We start from the raw sequence: 11,379 nt of genomic DNA, 5'->3' as shown, positions 1-11,379 counted from the left end.
TGGTACGCGGGCCTCTCACTGCTGCGGCCTCTCCCATTGCAGAGCACGGGCTCCGGACGCGCAGGCTCAGCGGCCACGGCTCACGGGCCCAGCCGCTCCGCGGCATGTGGGATCCTCCCGGACCGGGGCACGAACCCGCGTCCCCTGCATCGGCAGGCGGCCTCTCAACCACTGCGCCACCAGGGAAGCCCTAGATGCGCCTTTTAAGTCTCTTTTAATCTGTCAGCTGGCTCTTCCTTCCTCTCTCTCTGTCCCCTTATAATTCATGTATTGAAGAAGCCAGGTTCTCTACCTGTAGAGTTTCGCAGATTCTGGGTTTGCTGACTGTATGTCCAGGCTGTTGCTTATGCCTCTACATACCCTGCAAAGAACCCGTCGTCCGGGTTCAGTGTTTTAGCAAGAATACTTAGTAGTTGTGCCGTATACTTTCCATAACTTCTGTTTTTAAATTACCTTGAAACTGTTAAATCTGTTGTGAGAGATAAGAACATTGTATTAATACATGTTTTTATTCCTCTTAGGTCCTAAAACAGTACCATGCAATGAATACTTGATTTTTTTTATCCACATGAACAATGAATTTCACTCTTCCAAAAAAATGTTTTTAATGGAATGCTGGTTATAAGTTTGAACAATATAGAAAATGTTTATGCCAAAATCTTGAATTTGAATTAGGAACGTGGAATTATGTACTGAAAGTGTTTTTATGTCCTAATATATCTCTGTTTCTGTCTTTATCTATCTATCTATTTTTAAAATTTCAGGCAAAATTAAAAAAGGACTGTGGTTCTATTTAAGTTAAGGCTGTAGTATACTTTACCTAATACTTTACATAAGTTAGAAGTTAAGAAAAAAAGAAATTAGAAAAAAAATCTTTAAAAATATTAGAAGGAAAAGCAGCATCTTTGGCATTTCCTTGTTTACAAAACCCGTATCCTCTCTCTGTGAACTTCAGTTTTCTTCCACGCCTCCACGGGTGAAAGACCTCATTTTGTATGAAGAATATTTTATTTCACCAGTGAGGCTTGAAGAAAAGTTACTGAGTTGTCACCTTCACCTTCTGTGATGTATCGTTAAAACCATTCGTTTGAAGTCAGTTGTTTTTCAGGACGTGTTGTGCCTGGTGGCGTGTTAGTGCTCACACGTGTTCTGAATCTTCTCCGTGTGCTCTCTGCTAGTTCAGCCCAGTTGGAGCTCCATGAAACTCTCCGTGATGATTCAGGAAGCCAATACCATCAGCAACAAGTTAAAAAAGAATTATGTTTTTGGCAGGTGAGTGATTATCTTATTTGTAAAGTAATTTGTTGTTTTAAACTAGTCACGCTTCATGCTTCATGTGATTTTTTTTCTGTTTTAGTTTCTCTAAGGACATGGTATCCTACATGCCTGTCCAGGAGCAAGTGGGTGTCATAATCCCCAGGGGCACTTCCAGATTCCCCTCTCAGAGCTCACTCTGGAGTGAAAAAGGCTTTCAGCAATGAACATACTTGTATATTTTATAAACAGAATAATTTTAGATGTTTTAGGAATTCACTAATTTTCTTTTGAGTTGAGAATTTATAAGTATTCCACATTTTAAAAGGAATATACAATATTAGAACTTTTAAGAAATTATTATATAAGAAGTTATTTTAATATAGTATATACTAGACATGATTATTATTAGTATAACAAAAATACTTAACTATGGAGAGATTTAATCAGTGGTCTGAATTTTTATGGGAGTCATTCTAATTCGGAAAACTCTAGGTTATGTATGTTTTAGGAGAAGCATTTTTTTTCTTTGGTTTTTCTTTCAGACATGTATCAGATAAAGGAAGTAGTTCTGACACTTGTATTCAGGTTCGTAACCTGCAACTAGGGGTCTCAACTGTCTGGAGTCTGGAAAAGTTTGAGTCTAAGCTTGCGGCAATGAAAGAACTTTACGAGGTTTGGAATATTATTAAAATCTCTATAACCTTTTTGAAATCAAAATATTATATGTAAAAACTTACAGGATTCTGCCAGATTATAGCCTTAATGCTTGAATTGTGTAATGGAAAAATGAAAATAAACTAGTTAACTCAATCTAGAAAAGGATAAACCTAAACCAAAGGAGAATAGATGAAGGAATCATTAAAAATAAGAGGAATAATTGACAAATTAGAATTAATAAACTCAGGCTTCAGCTCTTTGAAAAGATGAACATGTGATTTTAGGAATGGACATAGCATTTAAATAAAGATCTCAAGCATTTTAAGATTATATTACATTTTTATGTAAATAAGTTTAATAAGTAAGCTAATAAGTTTAATAATTTTCTAGAAAGTTAAGATTTTTCTAGAAAAAGAGAAATTATGAAAGTTGATTTAATAGGTGACTAACCAAGCAATAAATTGAAAAGTTTGTCAATGAACTAGCCTGAAAAAAAAAAAAAAAAGATGCTGGGCTTCCCTGGTGGCGCAGTGGTTGAGGGTCCGTCTCCCGATGCAGGGGACACGGGTTCGTGCCCCGGTCCGGGAGGATCCCACGTGCCGCGGAGTGGCTGGGCCCGTGAGCCATGGCCGTTGAGCCTGTGCTCCGCAGTGGGAGAGGCCACAGCAGTGAGAGGCCCGCGTACTGCAAAAAAAAAAAAAAAAAAAAGATGCTGATCCCAGTCAATTTCATGGGTAAGCACTTTTGAACCTCCAAAAAACAGACAAATCCTGTTAACATTTAAACTATTCTAGAAAGTGTCACAGTTACAATGCTAGAATAACTGATTACAATCAAAACAAACAAACCCCACAAAAACTGAAAAGATGATTCAAAAGAGAATTACAAACCAATCTTAATATGAACACAGCTATAAAAATCCTGAAAGAAATGTTAGTAAGTCAAACCCAAGGTTGTATTTAGAGAATACTTATACCATGATTAAGTAGGGTTAATTCCAGGAATGGAATGCAAGGTATATTCACAATAGAAAATACAGAAAGGCTGAAGGGAATCATACAAAAGCACTGACAGTTTACCTCTAAATGATGGGTTTGCAGGTGGTTAAAATTTTTTTCTTTGTGTTTATATGTATTAATAATTTCCAGATTTTCTACAATGAATGTGAATTGCTTGTGTAATTAAAAAAACAACTGTATTGAGGTCATTTGATAATTCTTGCCTTGACATATACATTAAAATCTGATGGGTGGGTGAGTTACCTTACATTCCTACTTTCAACCGTTTGTTGCAATATTCTTTACTTATTTTTCCATTTAGTTATACTATTCTTGAATCAATCTCTATATTTATTTTGCTAGTACTTCAATTGGTATTGCTTTAAATATTTAACTTAAAATATAGATTATTATCATGATCAATATATTCAACCAGGAAGTGATTGAACCTTTTTTATTAGAAATAATTCATAATAATTTATTCCACAGTTAATATTGACCAGATATTGCTTTAAGCATTTTATAGTTATTTGTTAATGTATTCATTTCCAAAAATGCTGATTCATTAAATTAATATTTTGTGTCAAAGCTAATTCAAATTTGTCTTTGTTTTTGTTTTTACCATCTTTACTGGAGTATAATTGCTTTACAATGGTGTGTTAGTTTCTGCTTTATAACAAAGTGAAGCAGCTATACATATACATATATCCCCATATCTCTTCCCTCTTGCGTCTCCCTCCCTCCCACCCTCCCTATCCCACCCCCCCTATCCCACCCCTCTAGGTGGTCACAAAGCACCAAGCTGATCTCCCTGTGCTATGTGGCTGCTTCCCACTAGCTATCTACCTTACGTTTGGTAGTGTATATATGTCCATGCCACTTTCTCACTTTGTCCCAGTTTACCCTTCTCCCTCCCCGTGTCCTCAAGTCCATTCCCTAGTAGGTCTGCATCTTTATTCCCGTCCTGCCCCTCGGTTCTTCATGGCCATTTTTTTTTTTAAGATTCCATATATATGTGTTAGCATACGGTATTTTCTCTTTCTGACTTACTTCACTCTGTATGACAGACTCTAGGTCCATCCACCTCACGACAAATAACTCAATTTCGTTTCTTTTTCTGAGTGAGTAATATTCCATTGTATACATGTGCCACATCTTCTTTATCCATTCATCTGTCGATGGACACTTAGGTTGCTTCCATGTCCTGGCTATTGTAAATAGAGCTGCAGTGAACATTGTGGTACATGACGCTTTTTGAATTATGGTTTTCTCAGGGTATATGCCCAGTAGTGGGATTGCTGGGTCGTATGGTAGTTCTATTTTTAGTTTTTTAAGGAGCCTCCATACTGTTCTCCACAGTGGCTGTATCAATTTACATTCCCAGCAGCAGTGCAAGAGTGTTCCCTTCTCTCCACACCCTCTCCAGCATTTATTGTTTGTAGACTTTTTGATGATGGCCATTCTGAGCGCTGTGAGGTGACAGCTCACTGTAGCTTTGATTTGCATCTCTCTGATTATCGGCGACGTGGAGTGTCCTTCCTGTGTTTGCTGGCCGTCTGTGTGTCGTCTGTGGAGGAGTGTCTGTTCAGGTCCCCTTGATGTTGTCAGATTATTCTATTTTTCTCCTGAGGACGCTATCGTTTTTGTTTTCTCTATGTTTTCTAAATCATGTTTATTTTTTCTAAATTATTTAATGATTTCTGTTGCTTTTATTAGTAGATTTCTTTTAATATAATTCCTAGTGTCATGTGATTTTAAAAAATTTTATCAGGAATGCGATTTTTTTTTAACATTATCTAGATAATCTATAATTTTGCGAATTTTATAAATGCGACAAAGTAAACATTTTTCCTTAGTTGCTAAACATTTTTAACCCATAATTACTAGAAACTATATATTTAATTTTCTTAGAGCCATTGTAGTAACAAGTGTGAAGATGTGTTTTGCGACCCTGAAGATGAATGGGAACCCGACATCACAGATGTTCCAGTGTCTTCATTTTCCAGAAGGAGGTGAGGACATTTGTGTTACTGGCTTTCCTCCTTCTCAAAAGAACTATCTGTTGTCATGGTGGATATCTGGGAAGGAACCCAGTAGGTCACTGATCAAATTACACTTAGGGCATTAGATCGTTTATATTCAGTTAGAATATGAAGAAACAGCCTCAGTATTTTACCATATAAGTTTTAAGAGCAACTTAGACTGGCATAAACCTAATTTCCTATAAAGATGAACAGTGTTTATTACTTTACCCTTTCTCAAAAACCTGGCATATTCTATGATATTTTATTGTAAGTTACCGAGTTTGAAATGCCATTAAGTTAGTATGAGCACCTCAGAACGCTAAATCGCGGTGACGAGGACTTCTGTACGTGACAAATGTTGCTTATTAACTACAACGTACAAGACTCAGCGCCAGAGGACGCTGCCCCTGCACACGCCCCCGTGCTTGGGTTACAGAGAGGCGAACGCTGTAGTAGGAACGCCTTCGTCCTGGGACTCGGTTAGCCCCTTGGTTTGATCTTTGAACAGGACTGCTGGCTGCCATGTCCTGAGGATACGGGGATAAGTACAGAATATTCCCTGCCCTCCAAGACCTGGCGTGGAGGAAAGTTGGGGCGGGGCGGGTTGATGAAGACCTGACCCGAGGCTGGGCAGGGGCTGCAGAGGAGGGTAGGTCTACGGGCATCCGTGAGGCAGGATCACAGGCCTCGGGGGCTGGTGTGGGGTGACAGTGATGCGGGGCTGCAGGCGGGTCCTGGCCGAGCGACTAGGGGAGGGTGGGGTTCCCTGAGGTGGACGGTAGGGAGGCTCTTTTGGACGCGGTGAGTTTGAGGTTCCTGGGGGTCATCCAGGTGTACACAGAGGTCTAAGACTTTGTAGAAGGGATTCGGGAATTTTCAGGGTGTAAAGGTCAGTGGCGTTTCATCCAGCAGAAGCATCGCCATAGATAGAACATGTACTGAATGCATGCGGAGCAGAGTCTCATTCACCTCAGAACTGCTGCTGTCCTTACCCCCATTTTACAGGCGAAGTAACCAAGGATTTAAAGAGACAAGGATCTTGTCCAGAGTCACCAGCCTCTCTGTTGCAGAGGGAAGAACAGCGAGTTTCGGGTTAAATGTAGTTTCAACTTCATCGCCTTCAGCGCAGCTCAGAGTCCGTTTGGGTTTCCAAACCTTTTTAGGCTTCTCTTGGTTTTGACCATGCTTATTTTAAACTCATTTGCATAAACTCTCCTCAAAGAGGTGGAACTGCTTAATTACCTGTGACTTTTGCTTTATTTCCTGCATTCTAGCTGCTAAGCTAGAGTAAGAAATAGCCAGGACGTCGCGTTCATGTTATATGTTAGGTACGTGGCAGCTCGAATCTCAGGCTGAAGGAAACACAGAGCGTGTGCTTTAAACAGACTCTGGGCTCCTTGAGTGCATCCGCTGCAGGCCCGTGCTGTGCAGAGTCACAGGTCCCACCGAGACCTGAGTCCTCGTCCTGGCCGCATGTGGCCGGGGGCCCAGGGCAGGACGTCTCGAGGCTTCAGTTTTCTCATCTGTGAGCTGGAGACAGGACAGGGTCATCCGTGAGGAGCAGCTGCTTCTCCGGTGACCACCGTGGTCTCTGACACGGGACCGATGACGCGGATGATGCGGTGTTGCTGGGAGGGTTTAGATCCAACCTTGTCCGTGGCTGTTCTGTGAATGGCAGTTCTTGCTCTCAGGCACCTAATATGTATTGAATAACCTTGGGATACAGAGAGGATATGATTTCTGATCCAATTCCAGTGAAAAGACAAGTGATGTCTTCAGGTGATTTGTCCCGAGGACTTCAAAACCGAGGTGGGCTCTGGCACTGAAATGAGCTAACTCGTCCTGGAGTGGAATTGGGCCGATGGGGCCTGGGACACTTACACCAGCCCAGAGTGGGTGGCATAAGCCTCCCAGAATTCAACCCAGACCTACAGATTCTTGAGAGTGTGGTTTATAAATTCCTTTAGATTTAAAAATTACTGATTTCTTATTGTTTTATTATAAACAGGTATAAGTTTTGTGTACTTAGACGTGTGGATCAAATACAAGCATTAAGAATTAACATTAAAGTTTTATCCTATTGAAGGTTAGTAATTTACATCTTAAGTCCCGCTGACTTAATAATAAGGGAATAATTAGGGAATCAACAGAAACTTAAATTGTCACTGAAAAATCAAAGCAACATTTTCTAAGATTTCGAAATCAGGTGTTTTCACTTGGCAGAGATGTTTTTGAAAACTTCTATAATTTAAAAGTATCATTTTTTTAAAAACATGGATTGCTCTTGGTCAGGAGCCTTGTGTATGAAGTTTCAGCCTTGTAAGAATGTTCATGACAGAATTGCAGATTCTGAGAATGCCTGAAGGTAATGGACTCTTAATTGTGGAGCTTCTAGGCAATGATGTGCTTGTTCTGTGGTGAAATAGACCGGTTTGGTGGCATATACATTTTGATATGTGCTGTTGACAGTTAAAAGTAAAATTTCCCCCGATGTTAAGTAAAAATTCTTTGAAAGGAATGTGACAAGCATTTTTTAATTTGAGTTTAAACATTGTTTAACTACAGTCGTGTTGAAAGAATAAGTTTTCCTAGTTCAGACTTAATGGGATAATGTACGCTTTTCTTTCGCTACTAAGTAAAAAAACTGTAACCTGTGAGAATTGATACTTTCTCTCCCTGTTGTCAGTCATAATTCTGTGTTTCTCTCGTAGGAATTCATGGGGAGATTTTATATTTGAAACATTTAGGCGATTACAGATAGAATGCTTTTGTTTAACCATCTTTTCAACAAGTAGCGTTTTTCTGTGAGTGGCCACTAGTAGAGAGGGTCCTGTTAAGGAGAAGACTTCAAAGGTCCCGCTGGACTGAGGTCTGGGGCCACAGCCTGATGTCTAGGGGCTGGAGCTGGGCTTTGGAAAGTTGGTCCATGGGTGATGATACGGAAGCAGGTGCTCCTTCCGTCACACCCAGGGGGAGACGTGAGTGTTTTTACCCTTGGCTGAGGGGAGAGGCAGCAGGAAGAGCCCTGAAGGTCGAATCTTGGGGTCGCCTCCTGCCTTGTGCCGCTGCTATGCTTCCCGGTGCTGTGCTCTTCGCCCTGTGCAGCAAATATTTACTTGAATTTATGGACCTGGATCATTTCCCTGCTTAAAACCCTTCCCAGGATAACTTGCTCAGGATCAATCCACGCTCCCTTAGCTGGCATCCGAGGTCGGCCCCAGGCTCGCTCCGGGGGCCCTCCCGGCTCTGGGGCCGAGTCCTTCCATCCGAGCGCCTCCGCAGCCCTCCGTGCCCTCCTGACTTCCTGTGGACTGTAAGCTCCGTGAGCCCAGAAGCCCTGTTTGCTGTGTCTTAACCACAGTATCCGGAGCCTGTGAATAGTAGGACAGCTGACCCTCGAACAGCACGGGTTTTCAGTAGTAAACACGACAGGATTGGGGTTGGCTGAGCCCGCGGGTATGGAGGAACCCCGTGTGCCGAGGGCTGACTGTGCGCCCCTAACCCCCGCCTCGTTCACGGGTCAGCTGTGCATTTGTTCTATTCAGTTCATTAACTAGAGGGTTAGACTGGTACCTGAAAAGAGTAAATTCCTGTTCGATAAACCAAATTAATTTAACCCTTGATGAAAATATTTCCATGGAAAACATTCTCGTGGATGTCCATTCTCTTTGGAGAATTTAAAACTGTGTCCTTCGCATTTTCCCACGTGGAGTGTCGCTGCCAGCCTTACGGTTTCTGTTTTTCCAGGAGCAGGACTCTGATGAAGAACAGGAGGATTTCCAGCTGCCTGCATGGCATAGCGGCCCCCGCGGCCCAGGATTTGCACTCTTCACACTCATCAGGTACTTTTCTCTTCAGACTTTGTTTACTGGGAATAGCTCCAAGTCTTGTCTCTGCCACTGTCCTGTTTCCGGTTCTTGTGCAAATCATTTCATCTCCCGGAAGCTTCCATCTCCTCTGTAAACAGGGTGGACCGGAGACCCCTCCCACTTCTGAAACTCTGTGCTCTGTGATGTATTCCAAGCCTTTAGTTGAGTGACTAGTTCAAATGTGGAAGACGTGTGTTTGTTCAAAAATGTATGAGGATGTTGTTTTCTTCTAAGTGAAAAAAAGGCAAGGTGTAGAAGATTATGTATGACAGGATATCGCGTGTGTGAGGAGGAGAAGAAAGATGTATGCAAACATGCTTATGAATGAATATGCTCTCCCTGAAAGCGGTGACCCTCACTCACCACCTTGCGGGGGGTGGTTTGTCCAGGGCACTTGGGGGAGGGGACGGGGCAGGAAGGAAGACGTCCTTTTCACAGCATATCCTTCGTTTTCTTCTGAAGTTTATATAATATGCATGATTTGTCTAAAGCTGCTTTAATTTTTAAAAGTTTAAAAGAAAAAGTTATAGGAATTATTCCACTGAATAATTATTTCATGCCAATATTGACTATGTTAATTTTCATAAGAAGAGGGGATACACTGTAATTTATATGTGTAAGTACCTGTAATAATTAAAATTACTGCCTGGTAACAGCAGACTACTGCACAGCAATAGAAAAGAACCACTGATTCCTACAACAACCCAGATGAATCCCAAAACATGAGGTTGAGTGAAAGAAACTAGATGATAACGAGTACATTCCATATGATTCTATTTATAGGAAGTTCAAAAATAGGCAAAACTAATCTATCCTGACAGAAGCCGAGTACTTCAGGTAGAATGGTGGGTCACGAGGGAGCCTGCTGGAAAGCGGCGCTGGACGTGTTGCACGTGCCGATCTGAGCGGGGGTTACGCGGGGTACACGTGTGTCCGAGTACTTCAGGTAGAATGGTGGGTCACGAGGGAGCCTGCTGGAAAGCGCGATGGGCGTGTTGCACGTGCCGATCTGAGCGGGGGTTGCACGGGGTACACGTGTGTCCGAGTACTTCAGGTAGAATGGTGGGTCACGAGGGAGCCTGCTGGAAAGCGGCGATGGGCGTGTTGCACGTGCCGATCTGAGCGGGGGTTGCACGGGGTACACGTGTGTAAAGACAAGCTGCACACTTAAGATGTGCACAGCTTACACTTTACAGAATGTCACTTGTGCCTGAATAAATGGAGTTTTAAAATTACTCCGTAATGTAATAGTCTATTTCGATAAAGGTGTCAGTGGAATATGAGTAGCCATGAAGGAAACTGTGTCTCGTCTTTGCCTTTAAAATAAAGACACTGGGGGGCTTCCCTGGTGGCGCAGTGGTTGAGAGTCCGCCTGCAGATGCAGGGGACACGGCTTCGTGCCCCGGTCGGGGAAGATCCCATGTGCCGCGGAGCGGCTGGTCCCGTGAGCTATGGCCGCTGAGCCTGCGCGTCCGGACCCTGTGCTCCGCAACGGGAGAGGCCACGACAGTGAGAGGCCCGCGTACAATCAATCAATCAATCAATCAATCAATAAACAAACAAACAAACAAACTGGGGTTTCTTTTTTTTAATCATAAAATTATCTTTTAGGAAGATAATTATCATCCTACTACTTGTTTAATATAGACTTTATGTTTACCAGCAAAATAAAAGTTTCTATATCTGTGGTAGCAACTTATTTATTCAGTATTATTTGAGAGTAAGATGTTTTACAAAGGTACCTTTTCCAGATAACTAAACCTGTTTTGAGGGTCGTTTTTGTTTTTTTTAATTGAAGTATAGTTGATTTACATCATTGTGTTAGTTTCAGGTGTTCAAGGGTCATTTTTTAAGGGCCCTTTTTTTTTTTTTTTTTTTTTTTGCGTTACGCGGGCCTCTCACTGTTGTGGCGTCTCCCGTTGCGGAGCACAGGCTCCGGATGCACAGGCTCAGTGGCCATGGCGCATGGGACTAGCCACTCCGCGGCATGTGGCATCTTCCCGGACCGGGTCATGAACCCATGTCCCCTGCATTGGCAGGCGGACTCTCAACCACTGCGCCACCAGGGAAGACCCCAAGGGCCCTTTTTAAAGGTTAAGATACAAGGGGAAGTCATACATATAAGAGGTCTTTGCTTGTTTGCAGTTTTCAGAGAGGGAGCTGGAAACCCACGTGTGCATTTAGTGCGAACCTGCCCGGGGGGCTGCGAGGTGTGGGAGGACAGGCCTGCCAGCTTCGCAAAGTCGAGCCAGTGTCTGAACTCTCACCTTAGGGGCCATATTTCGAAACTCGATTTTTACAAGTCTTTCTGACACGCTGATGCTGGATTTGGGGATGCATTCACACCGGTATCTCACTAAGCAGGCGTTACGTGGTTAACTGTCCGTGGTGACGGGAGGAGCGTCGCTGTCATCGTCACCCTGTAGTGACAGAGCTTTGGGCTGGCAGCTGTTTTCTCTTCCCAAATCCAGCTCCTGTCTCGGCTCTCGACTCTTAACAGTCCCCACCTGGTGCCTTTATTTCACTCTGCCTTTTAGTTTGCTGTTTCTAATGGCTTATGGAGTAGAGCAGAAA

The 11,379-nt window shown here is 42.6% G+C and overlaps 1 protein-coding gene across 7 annotated transcripts in view; it reads left to right on the top strand.

Annotated features, from left to right (window-relative positions):
* Window positions 1-11,379, top strand: part of KIF14 (kinesin family member 14) — a 53,187-nt gene that overhangs the window by 30,492 nt on the left and 11,316 nt on the right. For all 7 annotated transcript variants that reach the window (XR_003430626.1, XM_027095953.1, XM_027095950.1 and 4 more), the window contains 4 exons: window positions 1,179-1,272; window positions 1,800-1,929; window positions 4,824-4,924; window positions 8,684-8,778. Coding sequence is in view for 6 of the 7 variants with exons in the window: in XM_027095953.1 (XP_026951754.1) it covers window positions 1,179-1,272; window positions 1,800-1,929; window positions 4,824-4,924; window positions 8,684-8,778 (420 nt within the window). In the remaining variant the exon portion in view is untranslated. The remainder of the gene's footprint in view (window positions 1-1,178; window positions 1,273-1,799; window positions 1,930-4,823; window positions 4,925-8,683; window positions 8,779-11,379) is intronic.

This window comes from Aethalodelphis obliquidens, unplaced genomic scaffold (genome assembly GCF_003676395.1).
Source record: "Aethalodelphis obliquidens isolate GAN/ISIS:26980383/991018 unplaced genomic scaffold, ASM367639v1 scaffold97, whole genome shotgun sequence".
Lineage (NCBI taxonomy): Eukaryota > Metazoa > Chordata > Mammalia > Artiodactyla > Delphinidae > Aethalodelphis > Aethalodelphis obliquidens.
The sequence above is the reverse complement of the archived record's forward strand: the minus strand, read 5'-3'. Positions and strand labels throughout refer to the sequence as shown.